Consider the following 20,654-nt stretch of genomic DNA (forward strand, 5'->3'; position numbering starts at 1 on the left):
AATAGAGGTGGCGCAGGTTCAGAGGACATGTGAGTTCCATTTCAGACTGTTGAGTTAGAGGTCATGGCAGAACATTTGTATGGAAATGTCTTAAAAATTGAGAACTGCAATTCTTCATGGAAGTTAAGGGCAGAGATGGAAATCTGGGAGTCATCCACACAGACAGAAATGGAAATAATTGATGTGGATATGGTTGCTCGAGGAGAAAGAAAAGAGGGCCTCGTGCACATGCACACACACCTGGTGCGTCAGGGAAGGGGGAGGAGCCAGAGCACAGTATCACAGACACCTTGCAAAGAGAGTGCCTTAAGGAGGGGTGGTGATTACAAGTGTCCAGTGCTGCTAAGAGGTCAGACAAGTTGAGGAAAGTGAGAAAGGCCACTGGCTATGGGACAGGTGTGATGCCTATTGTAACCACCGCACTCACTACCTAGGTCTTAAGGTTGTTAAGATTAAATGAGAAAATGTATGCGAAGGGCTCTGTGTAATGCTGGGGAAGCACGTAGAAGACGGTCATTAAAGGGTAGTTATGATAACCTCTGCTATTCAGTATGAAGGAAGGAAGGGATGCCTACAGCCCTTCAGGGGAAGAAATGGTGGTGGGACAGAAATAGCTGTGGAGTCCCGATCTGCAGCATATTCCCTTCCTGACGAGTTTTGGCTCGTTCCTGTGTGTAGAGCCTCCGTTCACGGGAGCTGCAGGGGTCCTCAGTGAGTGTGCCCGCACATGTGCGTGTGCACAGGGGTCTTCAGTGCGTGTGCCCGCACATGTGCGTGTGCACAGCGACTCCCCAGGAGGGAACAGCATTGTCTTCCTTGTGTGGCTCCCTCGCCAGGGCTCTCTGGCTTCTTTCAGAAGGATGAGTGCCATAGGTTGAAGAATGAGGGTTCTTTTTCCAAAGCAATTAAAGACTTGGCAAAGATGGTGAACAGGCATGCCACTGGTGTAAATTGGGTTGGAGGGCTCACACCACTCCTTTTTCCTCAGGGCTCTGAAGAACTGTTCAGGGTAAAATGGTGATCCACCCAGGCTGATGCCCTAGCCACATACCCCTTTGACATATGATTAAGAATTATTGAAAATGTTTTTAATAGTTACTTTAACAAAAGAGAGGCCAGTGCCTTTTATTTAGCAATTGGTACTTTCTTATAAGTAGCTGTGTGGATTTTAGCTTCTTTATATAGCTCAGCTACAGGTGCTTGAGTACGTAATGTAACTGAGCCATGAGTCTGGGGCCGAAGTTTTGCTATCAGTGACATGTGATAAAATCTGCCTGTTGACAAGTTCCTCTTTAGAAATCTCTTCCATTTGCACCGGCTGACGTCGTAAGTAGTTTGCAAGAGAAATAAGTGTAGCCCACCGGATGAGATCGGAGCTGCCCCTGTGCATTTGCATTTGATACCACTGGAGTTATTTGAGTTGTCAAGTGGTGACCTTCTCATGTGTGAACTGCAGAGCTCGAGCAGCCATCCTGGCAGATACACAGTATCTTCCAAGGCAGGAGACAAAGGGATTTTTCATCCATTACTAATTGATGTTACTCTTTTCAGCAGACCACACGTGATTTCTACTATACAGCTGCCAAAAAGCAGGCTGTATATTCGAGGCCCAGAAAGAATAAGTCATTCTTTCTCAACTATTCCTTATTATTTTCCTAACTTAACAAACATTTCCTTTAGTTTTTAGCTACTTTTCGTGGGACCGGTCACTTACATACTAATTGGTACACATCAATTGAATATTTTTTTATAAACAACAGGGCTTGCAGCCATTTCAGTGCTGCTGTGACTAGCTCCAGAAGCAGTATCTTTACAAGAGTGTTGAGGTTCGCCAAAAGAGAAAGCGGACTCCCGAAACCATTATGCGTTATCCACAGGGTACGGTTGGAGGCTCAGAATTGAGTGTCTCCCGAGGGACCCCCTTGGTGTCCGACAGTTCCTGGAAGTTTGACCTCTCCCGCCTCTGACCTCTCTTCTCTTCACTCATGTCCCTGTGATTTGTAGGTATCCAACTGGTTTGGCAACAAACGAATCAGGTACAAGAAGAATATCGGCAAGTTTCAGGAAGAAGCCAACCTCTACGCTGCAAAGACAGCCGTGACAGCCGCACACGCAGTGGCCGCGGCTGTGCAGAACAACCAGACCAACTCGCCCACCACGCCAAACTCTGGTGCGTACCGGCGCTCACTCCCTCCTCGGCCCAGGCAGCCTTATGCCACACAGCCCTGTCCCACAGGCCAGGGAACAAGAGCCATGCTGAGGACACAGTGGATTTATAGAGGAAGGTTTATATAAAAATGCAGGCTTTCCTGGGATGGATGAATGATTGGTGGGCAGAGCCTGTAGACCCACTGTTCGTAGTGAGTTCCACTTGCTACTGGTAGATTCTGGAACTTCCACACTTTGTAGCGGTTTTTAATTCAGCAGTTAGGCAGAGTGCCATCACTAATGATTATTTTAACTACATTGTTCTTACATCATTTTAAGGTCAGTAGTGTCTGTCATAGAATGAAGTAGCAGAAATGGGAAATTTACCTGTTGCCATACAGTGAAGCTAGCACGTTGAAATTAAGTACAGTCACACTTTCTACCTAATGCAGCCGCACACTGCGGTCTGCCGCCCTTCCTGGCATTTCTTCAGTGCCCGTGCAGCTTGCTAGGGTTAGTAGGCAGTTAGCTATGGGGGATATGGGACTTCATACATAGATGCGATTTGCTCCTCCCATACATTTTGGCCAAATTTTATGTGATATTTGTGATGGAATTAGAAACATCTTAAAATTATAGGGAACTTGAGTAACAATGAAAGACGTGCAGCAAGTCCGAACAAATGGACCTGAGAAGCAGTTCAAGGACTTTTTAAATGAGATCTAGTAATATATCTTTAAAAGTTCAGAAAGTACACCGTTTTTTTTATTGTTTTTGTTGTCTTCCTCTCCCCCCCGCCCCCCACCCTGCCCACCCCAGGTTCTTTTTAATGGAGCATGACACAGATGAAAGGAGAGTTAGGTAGAGTGTAGCTAAGAAAGCACTTGGGAAAAATGTTTCTTCCCTGGGTAATTGTCCACCGTGGCCGTTAACGATGGTGAAGAGCACATTTAATGACCAGATCCCGGTGATAAATGAAAACGAGGGATGGTTCCAGGCCAGCTACTGGGTGTTTTCCTGTTTTATTTTGATTTTCTCTTTGTTTCTTACTGGGGCTTCCCCATTGATAGAACTTGCCCAGATGTAACATGAATCGCAGGACCTAACTCTTGGAGTTACATCCTCTGTCCTCCTAGATCTGGAAATGCTTCACGTTGTGCACATCCTTCCCTGCTGTACCTTTCTTCCTGTCCCTGCCTCTAGGTCGTGAGGATTGTGTGTGTAGCTCTCTGTTATTCAGCTACTTAACTCTTTCCTTTCCAGGTTCTTCTGGTTCTTTTAACCTCCCAAATTCTGGGGACATGTTCATGAACATGCAGAGTCTGAATGGGGATTCTTACCAAGGGTCCCAAGTCGGAGCCAATGTGCAATCACAGGTAGGAGAAATGCCCCAGCGGGGGCCTTTCTAGCAGGGTAGGGTTTGGGCTCAAAACTCCTCACTCTCACCCCCTGGAAGTGGTCTGCACACCTGTGTAGAACCTGGGCTGGGTGCTTCCAAACGGGACCCGTCTGCCCCACCATTTAATTTCATGAGAAGTCAAGTGAACAGTGACTTTGGATGATTCAAACTTGATAAATTTTGTGAATGCATTCGGCTCTGGCTTGAGCTCATGGAGAGGGGTTGGGTGCATCCTACTTTTGTACCAAAATAGACCAGAAAAATTGTGTGTGCCAGTGTGTGTATGGTTTTAAAACATATTACTGTTTCTGTGTTGTTTTTTTTTAAGTCAGAATATAAAAACTTAAGTTCCTAAAGTATACTCCAGGGTCAACGTTTTTCTCTTAATTGAGAACGTTCCTATGCACATAGATGGGTGTGTGTGTGTGTGTGTGTGAGAGAGAGAGAGAGAGAGAGAGAGACCCAGTGCACATACTCAGAAGGAGTTCCCACCCACAGTCACTGCATACATTGGCCGGTGTGGATGGAAGGTTGCATTGCCGTGAAGATGTTACTGTTGGGCTGGCATAGAAAACAAAGACGTGTGAGCCTAAGTATGCAAAGAATTGTTGAAATTCTGCCAGTCACATTCGATTGGCAAATTTGTCTTTCATTGAAGATGCTAAACCCTCGTGGCACACATAGTTCAAGTTGCTTCCTTTTGTAAGTGACGATGTTTCAGTAGATTCGCAGTGACGCGTTTTGTTTCATCTCACCTCTAGGTGGATACCCTCCGTCATGTTATCAATCAGACGGGAGGCTACAGTGATGGCCTTGGAGGAAATTCACTGTACAGTCCACACAATTTAAATGTGAGTACTCCGGGGAACCAGATTGGAAGAGCTGTAGGAACAGTGTCAGGTGAACAGCGACTAATAAATACATCGTCGGCCATTTGACTTGGCCCCTCATCTTGTTGGCAGGTGGGGGAGGCGGTGTCTTCACTACACTTTCACTTTATGGACTTAAATACCTGATGTTACCTAGGCGCCCTTAGACGTCCTCACAGATGCCCACAGTGTGTGGTGTGCTGTCATCAAGAGGGCCCTAAGCACCAACCCGTTAGGATGCCGTCTCCCTCTGGCAGTGCTGTGTGGGCCCCGGGAGAAGGTGAAGCACAGGTCATTGATCTTAGAGTCCAGCAGCAGGGAGGAGTCCCAGCCACAGCTCAGGCGAAGGCGACAGCCCTGGAGGGCCCAGACCGGTCAGCAAACCAAGCTCCACAAAGAATTCTCTTCTTCAGAGCAATTTGCTGAGTTGTCAATATGGGATACAGACGTAGTCAGCCTTTGTGATGGCCTCTTGGTTTTTGATTATGAAGGAAATAATTTTAACTTTTGTGGCCAATTCACCAAAACTTTGCTTTCCCCTCCATCCTGACATGGATGGAAAAGGACAGACAGCTCTTGAAAGGGAGCCAGGGGGACCGGGTCCCCAGGGTGGGGCTGGGGTGGAGGGGTGGGCAGATCCGGGAGCCCAGGCGTAGGGGGGAATGGGCACCTGACACGTGGTCGCAGCGTCAGAGAGAAAGTGGACAGAATTCTCCCCCTCTAGGGCCTTGGCTTGCTCTGAGAGTAAATATTAATGATTTAAAAAGTGATTGAGGATGTTCAATTGTAAAGGGGAAAAAGGACCATTAAATACTCAAATCTTTTACATTTGAAATGTCAAATCTTTCTTTTTGGGTTTATAAATAACTCATAATAACCCACAACAAACCATATAAAAAGCCTTTTAGTTGCATTTCTCCTTTTTCATTTAAGTGTTTTGAAATGCTTCAGAGAATGTGCGATATCCTTATCAACATGATAAAATATGAAACTGTGATTGCCTGCAGCATTTTACAGACATGAATTCCATCTTCACTGATGAGGCTTGATAAGGCGCTGTTGTATAATACAGTGCATAATCTCAAACCACCAGAGTAAGGATTAATTTATTTTGAAAAAAAGAATGCTTGCTGACAACCTCTCCTCCAGCTGCCACGCTGGGTAAAAATATTGTACATTTGTTGTTTATAAATTTGGATAAAAGAGGGATGATGTTTACTTCAGATGGAATATCTTTAGACTTGTATCTGTGTAAGAGTTCTTTTTCTGAGTAGCTTTTCATACCTGAGGGTGAAAACAACTTACCTTTTAGACAGAGAAGAGGATTTCTAAGAGTCCACACAAACAGGTATAGCATGCCAGCAGCCGCCTGCACTCCTGAGGCTTTGAAAATACACCACCATCACTTTTTCTGCCCCCCCCCCCACCTGAATTTGCTTTGCCTCAAGCCTGGAAAATCTTTTTCCCTTTGGCCCTGGTCACCTCAGCGGTGTTGTGTGGTCCCCACTCCCGGCCTCTGTGACCCCAGAGAGAGGAAAGGTGCTTTATATGCAGAACGATGCAGTCAGCCAGAAGACAGAGAGTTCTCTGGGAACCTCGACCGCGGGAGAAGGAACAGTTCCCAGCCCAAGGCTCGTCAAACCGTGGATCCAAGCTGGGCAGGGCATCTAAAGAATTCTCAGTAGCCTAGTGACCCAGACCTTAAAGAAGACATTCTGGGCGGACTCCCAGAAGTTGCAGATGGGCGTGAGGGAGGCGGGGGTCCTGGGGAGCCCCGTGACCTGCAGCTACGGTGGTGCGGGAGGAGCGGGTCTGGGGGCAGCCCAGCATGAGGCCGGCCTGTGCTGCAGGCGCCGGGTGTCAGCCAGCTCGCCCTCGCCTTCTCTCCGGAAAGGCCCGCCCCGTCACTTCCACTCAGTGTTCCCCAACTCACGAGCCCCGCACCTCCCTCTTGACTGACATAAAAATATGTAGCGACAAGCTGTCTGCCACAGCAGAAATCTGATCAGACATTGATTTCAGCAATTGCCTCTATAGGCCAAGACATGAGGCAAATTTGTTTCTGAGCACTGTTATTGCTGATGCAGACCTGAGGCAGGAAGGGCCAGCGGCATGTGGGAGGCGGTAGCGAGATCCCAAATAGGAGCCCCAGTTAGAGATAATTGGAATACAGATTTGAATAGTGTGTGCTCCTCCACAGCTCATGCGTTTTCACTCTGGAGGATCCTGTTTGGAGGGCAAGTCCGGCCTTCATCTCCCAGGGTTTACAGTGGCTGGCTGTCAGGCATGGGTGGGTGAGGGCGGGCAAGTCCTTCTCTGTGGAAACGAGGATTAAGCCCCGCTGAAGTTTCTGCTTCAGGGAGCCCAGGGCCTCGCTGAGGCGCCGCACCGAGCTTCTCTCCTGCTCCCTTCTGAAAAGATCTCTTTCTGAGTCCCTTTATCTTTGCCATCAAATCAAAGGCCGAGCTTCATGCCAGCCTGGGACCCGCCGAAGCCCCCCTTCAGCGTGCTGATTTATTGCCGAGTCTTTACTTGGTGGGATGGATCTGTTTTACATGCATTTAATCCCACTTTAACACATGCTTCACAGTGCTGCCAAAGTGGGTTTGGAAAATACATTTTGCTAATGCATCTTTGCTCTCGTGTTGTCATCTGGGTGTTTTAAATTGGGGAGTAGAATTAATATGTAGACGTGCACCCGTTGAACTGTGTTTCTCCTTGCAGGCTAATGGAGGCTGGCAGGACGCAACAACTCCATCTTCTGTGACTTCTCCTACAGAAGGCCCAGGAAGTGTGCACTCTGATACCTCTAACTAATCTCTGGCAACACTTTTCCCTGAGCTGACATGCCTTGATAAGTGCATTCAGAGCAATAGGAGGAAAAGGAACGCGTTTTTGTAGCCCACCATCTACAGCTTTACTGTAAAACCTTGTCTTATTAGAGAACTTGGTAATCTGTTTTTTAAGGAATCATAATCATTTGTATTTATACTTAAAAACACACAATGTTAAAAAAGCACTTTATCCAATTAGGCCAAGATTTAACATTGTTGACAGTCCTGTAGCTACTTTATCATAATTTATTGTCAATATTTTACATTAATGGTTTCACAGTTGCCAATTACTTGGCCTTAAGGGTAAAAAAAGTACAATATATACTAAACCTCAATCGTTAAGGCAGATGCAAAGATTCACCTCACCTAAATTGAACTTCTTGCTTCTTTCCATCGCAGACTTTGATTGTCTTTCTTTCATATCACTGATGGAGTTGGAATAAAGGAGCTGTTTGGCTATCTCTGTTAATGATGGTTGTGTTTAAGAATCTTCCCCGTCACATTGTGTTGCGATCTCTTGTGTTATAATTAGATCAGAGACTGGTAGCATCTTTTCTCTCTCTGAAAGCACCAGTGCCCAGAGTCTGCTTGGTAGTTAAATTATGGACCCAGATTGTGCTGGGAGATGAAGGTCCTTGCTGCTGATGGAGGTGAACACGAGGTCCGTCTGGGTTTTACGGTGTGCGCTGGGTGCCGCACAGGCTTGTCAAGGTTTGCTACGTCCTCTGGGCATTGACAAAGGCCCTGCTCTTTGGAGTGTTGTATATAGTGTAGCAAAAGAGTATTTATACATCTCACCAATCAAAACACAGCTTTATTACCTCATGCGAACTCATACAAACCAATAGAATTTCAACATGTTCTGTAGCTTAGAGTGCTCACTTACTACCTCTGAACAATACTCACGCTGTAGTTTGTCTCTTTCTTATCTTTTTGCATCTTGTAATTAACTCTTTGTTTCCCTTCATAAAATGTAATGTACATTGTAATCTTTTAAAAGAAAAATCAGGGTTGCGTTTGCAACTTTTAAAAAACCGAGAGTGGAAACATTGGGTCTTAAAACAGGATCAGTAAAACTGTTGTAAATACTGAGAAACATTTTGAATGTTCTTCATCTTGTTACTAATTCATGCAAAAAAAAAAAGCGGCGACTAATTGTGATGCATTCAGATTTCAGTATTCAGTACTGTATATTTCACCCTGTGTAATGGGGCCCCCCTCTCCTTTCTCTCTTTTTGTATTGTATGCGATTCTGAAACTGATTGAGTCATGAAAATAATTTGTGGCGGTGATTCTAATGTATTAAAAACGTTTCGTGTTCCTTTCTAACTGGATTACACCCTGGATTGAAAAAGTCTTCCTCGTGGTAGTTATATGTAGTTTCAAACATGAATAAACTTTTTGCTTTCATGATTAAATGTTGGTGCCGTTTCTTACACCACCCCGTGAGCCGGCCAGGACAGGCCAAGGAGGGAGCCTGCCCCGAGGCAGGCCCGGGCGCCGAGTGTGCGGCCTGCAGACAGCGATGCTGGGGGAAAGCCCAGCCCCCGCAGACTGATGGCTCTCTGCACAGGCTGCAGGCTCGAGCTCTCCCCATGCCGCAAGGAAAACGTTCCTGTTTTCATACATTGGGAAACTTCAGCTCATAAAAGTTAAGCAAATGCCGTACATAACAAGACTTAGGTCGCTAGCCTGGGAACTCCCACCCTCCTGACCTAATGGATGCAGGTGGCAGTTGTTAGATAGAAAACCTTTGTTGGAGTTTTTAAAAAGTAACCAGTCTTATCTCATTGACTTCTTCCATTCACAGCTTTTTGTGAGATACCAGTTAAGGACAAGCAAAAATTTGTCTGAAAAGAGTGAGCCCCCACATGCCATTAAAAAAAAAACAGCACAAACCCACAACATCTCCTAATGTATCTTTTAAAAAACTCTGAACTTGAAAAATGTAAGACCAACTAGAAATGCTTTAACTAGATTAAACATCGTTTTTGTTTTATTTAAATGGTTAGAAATTCCATATATTTACGTATACATCTGTTGCTAATGCCTACATCTTTGTAATAAAAGAAGTCAATAACAGGTAATTGGCCTGTTTACCATATATCTCAAGGAAATTGACTCATAGGAAATCAGATTAATGTTAATCAGTTGCTGCAAATTGTCTATGATAAATATAACTCTTTTACTATTTCAGTTGGTGGAACCAGGCAAAGCAAGGTCTAGGGCCACCACTCCCATTAATCTTGAGGCGGTCGTACTGCGAGAGTAAACTTTATGAAACAGATCGCCCTCCCAAGCCGTCCTCCCTCGCGCGGGCGCTCAGCCTGCCTGGAGGGCTCTCTCCCAGGGCTAAGTCATTGTTTGCATGATTCAATTAGCGTATGGGTCAGCCCTTATCTTTTATATAAAACAATCTCTGTGCTGTGTGGTTCTGCAAAAATGCCCTGTGGGAACCTCACCCACGTGTACACCTTTGAAGCCCAGCAGTACACTTCCCGAGAACTGCCTCAGGGTCTGCTCCTCAGGCCAGTCTGCTGAGAGGAGCATATACCAGTGTCCGTTCGTTGGACCACCTTGACCAGCAGCCCTCGAGGGAAATGGGCACCTAAGGCCTTATTTTGGGGGAGGCCTACATAAAAAGAGCAGTGTCTTTCCTACGTGCTAGTGTCCGAGGTGCACATTTCCCTCTCTGGTGGGGGTTGGGGGCACAGAAGCACCTCACTTCATAGACGAGGAAACTGGGTTATGATCTGAGCACCAAAGTTCTTACATCACTCAAGCTGGGTGAGAGGTGTTGATTGGATAGGTTTTCACCAGGTGCCTCCTCTGAGTCAAGCAGTGGGTTAAAGGCTGGACCCAGAGATGCATGAAGTCGGGGCCCAGCCCGTTACAGGCTAAGATCTGGTCCTCAGAAGGCACATGCTTTAGTGAGAGTATTGGGAAGGCTGGTGGGTTTCTGAACCCCAAGACTGGAGAAGAGAGGGTCCCACAACTCGTTCTCAAGGTCAAAGCAAATAACAGCAGGAGACCCCCTGAGACATCCGACCCCAGGCTAAGGGGCCTGTCCACACAGTGGAAGGCACAGGGCACAAGTGTGCTCACGTGAGAGTACACGTAGCATGTTCACGAGCGTCTGGAGCCCAAGGGCCGGGGCAGCTCCTCGAGTTGGGCAGGCATCAGCCTTCCCCGTGGAGGTACCCCAGCCGCGTGGGAACCTCTAGCAGAGTGGACCAGGCGGCCTTGCGAACCAGGTCAGAACATCTCTGTAGCCCCGAACTGAGCTGCAGCCTCGTGCCACGCCCCGGCCAGAAGTGGGGGCGGGAGGGGCCGTGTGGAAAAGTGACGTGGGGAGAGTCTCCCACGTGGGGCAGTGTTTCGGGTGTAATGTGTGTGTTGTGCCACGAGACAGGCCTCCAGTAGGCTGACAACTACAGTTGACATGGAGCCTGTCTGTGAACCAGGCCTTGGCCAGGCACTTTTATACGGTGTCTCATTTACTGCCCACGGAACCCCATGCATGTGACAGGTGCTGTCATTTAAAGGTGGGCACTCTGATGCTCAGAGAGGTGGCACCACCTGTCCGCAGTCCCCCACAGAGCTGGAGTTTGCCCTGTGACGGCCCCGCGTGACACCTCCCGGCAGCCGCCTGTGGTGGGATGGGGAGAGAGGCTTCACTGAACGTGAGCCACCCAGCCTCCAGGGTGGCTCAGGCGACCACCTCTTAGAGCTTGCCGCTCTCCCGCCTGTGCCTCTGTTGCCTGGGCCACCTGCTCACGAGTGTCCCGTGCTGTGTACAGGATGTGTGTCACACACTCTGTGGTTCTGGCTATGTCTGTGGGTCACAAGTTTGGGGAGGAGAGGCAGGAAGAGCCAAGCCCACGGGCCGGGCCCGGCACCATGGCGAATGGAGAGAGGCCTGGGAAGGCAGCGGTCATGACCCATGACGGGCGCTCAGCACGGGGCCTGGGCACTCTCTCTGCACGTGCTTTATTTGGGGCAGAGTGCCGTCTGTGCCCTGCGGGTGCCTTTCCGAGTCCAAGTTCTGGCCTCAGGCCCCGTATCCCACTGCCCACACAGCCCTCTCTGGATGTGAGCAAATCTGACGCCCGGCCATGGATTTGAATCCCGGCCCTGCCTCCTCCCAGCTGTGTGACCTTGGGGGAGGGACTCAGCCTCCCCGAGCTTGTGTCCTCACTCCCTCTTCTGGGACCATCCCTTGTGTACCCCGTCTCCCTGGCGAATGCCTGTCCTTTAAGGCTGGGCCCAGGCCACTGTGTCCTTTGATGGAACCAGGCCCTCCCTTTTTCCTGGGACAGCGAAAACCGGACTATGGGCATCCAATTGGACCCTTAAAGAAGGAGGAGCCGTAGGAGGAAGAGGAGTGAGTCGGGTGGGGGCGTGGGCACCGGGAAGGGCGGCCCCGCCGAGGGAAGGGCACGTGCAGACACCACAGGGTGTGGCTGCGAGTGTGGGAGCTGCGGCTGCTGGCTCTCCCAGCGCGGACTCCCCAAACCCTCCCGGCGGCCTCAGGAGGAGAGTTCTGTTGTCTTTACTTAACAGATGAGGACACTGAAGCCACTTAATCAGAACACAAATACGAGTCTGGGTGTGTCTGACGCCAAAGCCTACATTTTCAGCCCTTTGTGCCCGGCTGTCTTTTCTCTTGTCGTGCGGGGCAGTCCCACTAGTTGTGAGCCTGAAGGGGGAGCTGGGCAGAGACGGGGACAGGCCAGCCCCTCTTTCTCAGGTGTTTTGGCTCCTCTCCCCAACAGCGTGGGACCCAGGAACACCCTTGGGAAGGCTGCTGTGTCCGCAGGCAATTTAGGCCAATGAACAGTCTACAGCCCATCCCTGCTGGGCCTGGGGCCCAGCCCCATGGACCCTAAGCCTGACTGTCCTGCAGCCATGACTACTCAGCTGTCACAGGCTGAGCCCACGTGCACACAGCCTGCTTCCAGCTGGGCCCGCCAGGCGCACTGCCGGAGCCACACCTCACAGCCCAGTGGACACTGGCCCCATCACAGAGATGACGGCGGGTGCCCAGAGGCTCCCCGTGGCCCGTGGCTAGGGAAGCACCACGGCTTAGCTAGCACTCATGGAAGTGGGCTCCTGAGTGAGATGCCTGGGGGTGCATCCGGCCCTGCTTCACACCTGTGTGTCCTTGGGCAGGTTGTGCAACCTTCCTGTGCCTCATTTTCCTTTGCTGCCTAGCACCTGCCTCTTGGCATCGGAGGGGTGGGGCGGGGGTGTAAGCACGTTGGGATTGTTAAAGTGCCTTGCAGGTAGTAAGGGCCCAGGTCAGCTGCTCTTATTACCTGTTAATCCCTGATTGGCCGTGAAGTGGCAACTGGCTCTGGAATCCCAGCTTGTGCCCCAGTTGGTAAAACCCAGGTCGGCCTCACAGGTGATTCGCCTCCTTCAAAGCAGCATGATGGATGTGGAGAGCTGGGACATGGGAGTCAGGTCCAGTTCTGCCGCTTAGCAGCTCCGTGTGTGACCTTGGGCGTGTCCCCTCCTCTCTCTGTGGCCTCACTTTCCTCATCTGTAAAACGGGAACTTTGTTCCTGTCTTCCTCATGGAGATGTCACGATTAAGCGAGCTGCAGTGCATGCGGTGCCTGGCCCAGGGGGTGGCTGGGTTCTCTTCTGACTGTCACTGTTCCCCAGGGTCCCAGATCAGAATGGGACAGCCGGTCTCTGGCCCCTCTGGCTGGGATGATCACTTCCGGCCAGCAGAGGGGTCGCCAGGGGTGTCAGCTGCCAGGTGAGGGTCCTGCCGGTGGCTCCACCTCTGTGGCCCATCTCCCCTGGCCTCAAGGCTGGACTGAGGCCTCAGCCTCACCTCTCACCACCATCTAAGGGGATAATAAAAGGCTGGTATTTTTTTTCTGGGTGAAATTTCAGCAGAAAGTGTACGCATCATTAAATATGGAAATCCAGAATTTTATTAGCAATCTGCTAGATCTGAACTGACGCCAATTAAACAAAAAAGATATCATTTATAAAAAGGCAGAGTTCAACTTGTATTAAATATGAAATGCAATTTTCTCCTGGTTTTGATTTATTACTGGTGGTCCATTGTTCAAAGAAGCATGTTATATTTCAATAGAGAAATATTGTTTATTCATTAATATTTTAAAACGGGCTTATTGCTGTGCATGGCTCTCACCGAATGAAACTTATGATTTAAAACATGAATTAATAAACACATTTGAAAGTGTTAGGCGAGATCACAACCTCTCATTTTTCATTTTCCTGGAAGCATATTAAATTTTTATAATTCTGCATCTACAGTGTTTTCTTTTAAATAAAGATGCAGATTCCCGAATTACTCTGCTAATTTCAGGTAACCAGGAGAGAAAAGCAATATCGTGGGGACCTGTGTCAGGATCACAGAATCCCCAGGAAGACGCTCAGGTTTATTTTTGTAATATTCATAAATCAAAATAAATGAGCTTTGTGCGAGAGGCAGCCGCCACGGGCGTGAGGATGCGGACTGCAGCGGGCCCCTGCATTGGGACTGTCTGCGTGTGCAGGTGGGTTTGGCATGTCAATGTGCACGGCACACACAGGCGTGACTATAAGTGTGTGTCCACTGAAGCACATGCATGTCAGCCTAGATGCGTGAGCGCGTGCAACCTGAATGCATCTCAACTGTTTGGTTCGGTGTTCAGTGATTTCTTGAGCACCTACTATGCACCAGGCACTGTGCTGGTTACCGAGGGTGAGGTGGTGACTGGGTGATCTCCCTGCCCCTCTCCTCCCACTCACCTGCCTGAGAGATCCCTCCACCGGGCGCCGGGGCAGTTGAGCTCCCCACAGTTCCTCCCACGCCAGTGGCAACACCTTCTGCATGGTGAGCTCTTGGGAAAGGTTTGTTGATGTGCATGTGCTGCCAGACCTGAGGCTCAGGAAGGGAAGAGATCTTTATGGGCTGGAGGCAGGGAGAGTTTCTGCAAAGATGAATTAGGCTGGGAGAAAGGTCCAGTTCGGATGGGGGGAGGCACTGGGGAAGTGGGGGCCCAGGTAAGGCAGAAGGAGGGGTGTGTCCTGAGGACAGAGAGTGACTTGCCCAGCCTGCCTGGCTGCTCCCTCCCTGCTCAGCCCTTGCTGAGCCCCACTCGCAGCAGCCTCCCAACCACTCCAGGGGACATCCGCTGTCATTGTATGGGTGGGGACAAATGCGTGATGACACGTAGCCATCATTGTGGTATCACACAGAATGGTTTCGCTGCCCTAAAAAATCCGCCGTGCTCCACCTGTTCACCCTCCCTCTTCCCTAACCCTGTAACCGCAGGTTCTTTCACTGCCTCCATAGTTTTGCTTTTTTCAGGCCATATCGTTAAAATCATACATTCGGTAGCCTTTTCAGGTTGGCTTCCTTCACTCAGAAATATGCACGGAGGCTCCTCCATCATGGTCATCATGGCTTGCTGGCTCATTTCTTTTCAGTGCTGGCTCGCACTCCATTGTCTGGATGGGCCAGTTTGTTTATCTGTTTGCCTCTTGGCTGCCTCCAAGTTTTGTCTGTTGTGAATACAATTGCTATAAACACCTGTGTGCAGGGTTTAGCGTGGACATAAGTTCTCAGCTCCTCTGGGGTAAATACCGAGGAGCGTGATTGCTGGGTCATATGGTAAGAGTGTGTTTCGTTTCGTAAGAAGCGTCCCCAACCCCCCCCCCCCCCACCCAGAGTGGCCGTGCCGTTTTGCACGCCGCCAGCAGCGAGGCGGAGTTCCGGTGCTCCCCACGCTCACGCACCAGCGTTGGGCGTCGGCGGTCTGGACTCGGGCCCTTGGACAGCTGTGTAGGGTTCGACCTCACTGTGGCTGTAATCTGCCACACGCCAGTGACGTGTGATTTTGAACAGCTTTCTGCTTGCTTACGTGCCGTCCGTGTATCTGCTTAGATGGGGTGTCTGTTCAGGGTTTTTGCCCATTTTTAAAATCAGGTTGTTCGTTTTCTTATCGTTGCATTTTCTAAGTTTTTTGTTCTGTATGTTTTGGATAATAGTCCTTAATCCGATGTCTTTTGCAAGTGTTTTCTCCCTGTCTGTGCCCTGTCTTCCTATTCTTCTGACGCCGCCTTTCCCAGAGAAGACGTGTGTCCTGAAATTGGGCTCATCAGTGCCCGTTTCGTGGACGGGGAGCCCTTGGGGTCGTCACCCGCCTCCCGCCCCCACAGAGGTTTCTGCTCAAGGGTTGCGACTCCAGTTAGTTGTCATTCTTGGTATTTGCCTCTCTCTCCAGTTTTGGGAGCAGTGATGCGCCCCGCGCCTTTGTGTCTCCAAGAAGAGCTGTGGCTGTGTCCGTTCGTTCAGCTTCTACTTGTCGTTAGAATGAAGTGGCAACTTCTAAGCTCTTGACCGTGCCAGGCCAGAAGCTGGCGGTGCCTGCTGGCCTCCTTGCTTCCCATCACACACACACACATACACACACACCCCTATATGTGTCATCATTCCATACACATTGTTTTTCTACTTTCCTTATTTTTTTCCCCAAAGAAATCCATCCTGGAAGTATTTCCATTGCCTTCCTAGACACTCGCCACAGGTGGCCTTTGGTGGGGGTGACATGGCTCTCCACGGCTGGGCTGTGTCCTCATGTAACTAATCTGCTACTGATGGGCATTTATTTGAAAGTTTCTTTTTCTTACCTATAGAACTCCATAAACATCCTTTAAAAATTTTTAATCTTCACCCGAGGACGTGTTTATTGATTTTAGAGAGAAAGGAAGGGACGAGAGGGAGACAGACAGACAGACACAGACAGACAGCGATGTGAGATGAAAGCATCAATCGGTTGCCTCCTGTACACGCCCCGACTGGGGATTGAACCCACAACATGGGTACGTGCCCTGGTTGGGAATTGACCCCACAACATTCTGGTGCTCCAGCCAACTGAGCCACACAGCCAGGGCCTCCAAACATCCTTGAATATGAGCCACTGCAGATGCATCTGGCGAGCTCGATAGGATAAATCGGTAAAAGTGGACTTGCTCAGTTAGGAGATATATGCATTAAAAATCTTGAGGGTAGCACCCAAACCTCCCCTAAAAGGCTGCCCCAATCTGCACCGGGTCTCTTTCAGGCAGCCTTGCCATTTAGCATGGGGGGAGGCGGGTGGAGGCGGGGTTGTCAGAGCCGGGAGCCCCCAGCCCGTCCCCTGGGCTCAGCACAGAGCATTGCCCACCACGGTCACCTTTGCCCCAAATTATCAGCCACAGTTTGCTGGGCCCTCCCCAACCTCAACCTGACCTGCATGGGAGTGTCTGGCTGTTGATTTGGTGGAAAACTCTCCTCCAACAATAATAAAAAGAGAAATACCATGTTTTGCCATGTATAAGGCTCACTTTTTTACCCAAATTTTTGAGGGAAAAGTAAGGGTCTGTATTGTACAGGGGTATAGTGGTTCCATACCACGGGCATGAAGATGGGTATAATGATCTCGTGTGTAATGTGCACGAAACTGTGGGTGCGCATGATACACGGCAAAATAGCCGCCAGTGACTCCGTAGTCATCTCTTAAGGCAGGTCCTGGGCTAAGTCCTTCGTGAATGCTGTCTCCTTCAGACTCGTTAGCCCCCCTTTGCAGATGAGAAAGCCATGCTCAGAGAAAAGGAGCCCCTTGCCCGAGCTCCCAGAGCCGGGACCACCCACCATCACGTTCTCTCCGAGCCTCAGCTGTGGCAAGGGGCACAGGGTCCCGACCTCGGCTCCCTGGTAGTGTGGTGAGGCCAGGGGAGCAAGAGGAAGAGTCTTCGGAACTTTCAGCTGCATGCAGGCAGGTCCACGGTCAGTGTCAGGGGCTGGCCAGGCCAGCGTTCATGCTCCGCCTGGGCTTTCTGCCTTCACCTACTGGCACCCAGGATAGGCGGTCCAGGGCTGCATGGCGGCTCAGTGAATGCTGGCTGTGGAGAGGGGGTCTCTAACGCAGGCTCTTGGGGGTCGTTCCAGGAAGCCTGGTTGCCCCTCACGTCACTGCAGCCCGTGGTGGGTGCGCCAGGCCTGGCGGTGGTGGAGGGACAGACGGGACCAGCTTGGCCTTTGGCGTCCAGCACCCACTCCGTCATCTGGGCCCCTTCCCCAGTCTGAGCCTGAGCTCCCTCATCTGTGAAATAGGGGTGGTCCCTCACAGGGGTGTGTGAGGACCGGATGAGGTCTTGCTCATGCATTGCTGAGACCTAGGGTCATGCATACAGCAGGTGCTCATAAATCAGCACTGCTGATTCAGAGTGGCCAGGGCACCCAATCCAGACACCTCCCTCGGGGAAGCATTTGTTATTACGGTAGCAACTGCTGGTCAGGGCCCTCAGGCTGCACATGCCCACCCCCGAAATTCCCTCCCCACCCGCCGCACTTCACTCCACCGGCCAGGCCCACCTGCAGCAGTCACTCAGTTTGCACGTGGTAACCAAGTTAGTTTGGAAGCATTCAGCGATGAATACGAGCTTCAATAAGGCCTCTCAGAATTGGCCCCCAGCCCCCTGCGGGTCCCAAAAGCAGAATAGACGTCTGAGACCAGCCCCTGCCCCTGCGAGGAGTGAGCCTCTTTGCTGAGCCCACGAGTGCGCTGTGTTGTGTGCCCGTCCCTGCACACCCTGCGACCTGCCTGTGTTTCTAAGCAGTGTCACTTGGGCCCGTTGTGCTGGGTGCATGGGAGGCGGCAGCCACGTGTCCACTGGTGTTTTGTCTGGGCATGGCTCTGCGTGCCACAGCCCACTCAGGAGCAGCTGGTAAACCGTCGGCCAGCCCTTGGTCTGCCCTGGCTGGCTCCACCTAGTCCCATCGCCATTGCGGGCTCGTGGCCCGCCCCTTGTCACCCTGCCTCTGTCTCTCCACTTCCCTGCCTGGGCTTCTCTTCCCACCTGGGCTTCTCTTCCCGCCTCGCCACTGCCCTTGGACCCTCGCCAGGCAGCACAGGAACAGCGGGGTGCTCCACCGTGTGTCCCCCTGCGTTCAAGGAAAACCAGCCTTCCGGCCTTGGAAACTTGGAGAAATGTGGTTTCAGTGTTCCCTTTAAACTGTGGATCAAGAAAAAAGAGGCCAACATGTATTTTTTCCTCCGTCAGGGTGTCGTTTACTCTGGAGTTCGGGGCTGGGACAGTTACTGGGAGGTCACTTCCAAACTGAACTTGTGTCTCCACGTCAGGGTGGAAGTGGGGTGGCCGGACAGGAGGGGGCTGTGCAAGAAATGGGCCCTCGTATTGGGGAAACCAAGGCCCAGAGAGGCCACGGTCATGGGCCAGCAAAGGGTGCACTGAAGGCATCTTGCCCTTCCCTTTAAGAAGCGCCGCCCCCACTCCCAAGACCGTGGACCGACTGGGCTCCATCCTGGGCTCCATCCTGAGCCCCACGGAAAAGCCACCCGGCCTCGGTGCCCAGGGGCCTCAGCGCAAGGCCCGAGAGCAGGCTGCCCTCCCGGAGAAACTCCAGGAGGCGCAAGAGAAACAACAGAAAGAGGAGTTTCGTAAAAGCATGGAGAGAGAGAGAGAGATGTCGGCTGTCTTCTGACACAGTGGCAGATCCAGAAAAACACGGAGCAAGACAGAGGAGCGTATCACAGGCCGTGGTGGAGGCGGCCGGCCTGACAGCCTTCTCCTTCGGGGAAGACAATGAATGTCGCTCTGTCACCATCTTCAAAAAGGAGTCTGCACCCTCGGACGAAGCGCTGGACTTCTGTCCCCACGGAGGGGCGCGGGACGCCCGGAGGCAGAGGGGAAACAGACGCGGAAGGAGCCGGCTCAGCGGCAGGAGGCGGAGGAAGCCGGGCAGGGCCCTGGGTGGGGAGCCGCACCGGCCACTGGGAGGACCAGTGCAGCCACCTCGGCAGCAGGGGGGGCAGCCGGGGATGCGGCCCAGATGCTACGGGCCAACGGGACCTATGGCCGCGTGCCGGCGGCCACCCGCTCCACTGGAGAGGCCACGCACGAGATCCGAGCCGAGTAGCATCTGCGGCAGAGCCAGAGCCGGGAAAAGGCGCCGCCTACCTGCTAGGCACCCCGGCTCCCCGGGCTGCGGCGGCAAGCAGAGAGGGACGGGGCTGCCGCTGTTCGGACCCGCTCTGGAGCCCCACCTCTGGGCCGCCTCCTGACGGCGGTCTTCAGGCTGGAGGAGGCAGGCGTTTCATCTGTCACTGCTGGAGCTTAGACGTGCATGTGTGTGTGTGTGGGGGTGTGCGTGCAAGAGTGTGAATGCACAGGTGGGTGTGCAGCCTGTATTATTCTCTGGTCTCCTTTGAACTTTCTTCCCCATGGGGAGGGCGTCACTTTATATTCAGTATTCACTGTTTGACCACCCTTCCCCCTCCCCCCAAAAAAGAGCGCATTGAGGACCTGAACCCCGTGCGGGACGAAGCTCGTCATCGTGGCCTCCCCACACACCCGCCCAGGACACACGAGCGATTACAGTGCTGACAGCAGGGTCGTGTTCCCGGGGGCTCCCTGCACACGGACACTGAACTCGTCCTGTGGGAGAGTGGCTTAAACCCTATAGAACTCCGGGGACCAGGGAATCTATTGCCATTTTATGGGTCAGGAAACAGTCTCAGACTGTCGGCTGTGTGGCTTACCCGCCCTGCCCACGCCTGGGTTGCCAGGGTGGGAGAGCAGAGCCCTGAACCCCATCCAGTGGTGGGCGAGCCTTGCACCCCGGGGGTGCCCACCCCACGGGCCCTTCCTTCCTCCTTGCCCAGGTAGGAGGGTAGTTCTGGAGCCAGGCTCTGAGCCCGGTGGGGGAAGCCAGAGGTTGAAGGTTCTCTGGGATGGAGCCAGGAGCGGGGGTGGGGGGTTCGGGTCTGGCTCTTTCCTGCGGGTGGCTCCCTGCATGGCCTCAAGCGGTCCACAGCCCTCTCCAGGCCTCAGAGGGAACTGAGTGGCAAGAAGGCTTTTCCCTTGCGGGCTGTGGGAGCCGCAGAGGGTGCAAGCAGGAGGGTGGCTTGGATGGATGTGGGGAGGAAGGGTCAGAGGACGTGGGAACGGAGGCTGGGAGACCTGCTTGGTCCCGGAGAGAAGCAGCGAGTTCTGAACTAGGCAGTGGTGGCGAGGAGGAAGGAGGGCGGCGTGCGGGGGTGATGCAGGGCCTGGCCGCCTGTGAGAACTTCCTGGCGGTTCTGATTTGGTGGGTCCGAGGTGTGGCCTGGGCCCCGGTGTTGATAAGGCTGCCCTGGCCACTCCAGCACTCAGCCCAGGTGAAGGCCACGGGCATACAGGTTGCGTCCAGGGGAGCCGGTGGGGGGGCAAGCTGGCTGCAGGGATAGCCTGACCGGGGGCTGGGTGGTGGGAACCCACAGGGACCAGACCCTAGGTCTGGGGGGCGGGGCCGGCAGTGCTGCCCTCTGCCTTCTGCCCAGGCCAGGGTACCAGGGTAGTTTTGGGAACTTGGGACCGAGGGAGGCTTTGACGG

General features: G+C 51.8%; 1 protein-coding gene across 2 annotated transcripts in view; it reads left to right on the forward strand.

Annotated features, from left to right (window-relative positions):
- The window catches only part of PBX3 (PBX homeobox 3), a 194,800-nt gene extending 186,132 nt beyond the window's left edge, over positions 1–8,668 (forward strand). Inside the window, exons 6-9 of one of the 2 annotated variants that reach the window (XM_028507695.2) lie at positions 2,005–2,170; positions 3,412–3,524; positions 4,309–4,398; positions 7,141–8,668. In XM_028507695.2, the coding sequence (XP_028363496.1) occupies positions 2,005–2,170; positions 3,412–3,524; positions 4,309–4,398; positions 7,141–7,233 (462 nt within the window). In that variant the 3' untranslated portion in view covers positions 7,234–8,668. The remainder of the gene's footprint in view (positions 1–2,004; positions 2,171–3,411; positions 3,525–4,308; positions 4,399–7,140) is intronic. The other variant, XM_028507712.2, reaches the window with a different exon arrangement.
- The last annotated feature ends 11,986 nt before the right edge of the window (positions 8,669–20,654 follow it).

Source organism: Phyllostomus discolor, chromosome 3, assembly GCF_004126475.2.
Source record: "Phyllostomus discolor isolate MPI-MPIP mPhyDis1 chromosome 3, mPhyDis1.pri.v3, whole genome shotgun sequence".
In the NCBI taxonomy this organism is placed as follows: Eukaryota; Metazoa; Chordata; class Mammalia; order Chiroptera; family Phyllostomidae; genus Phyllostomus; species Phyllostomus discolor.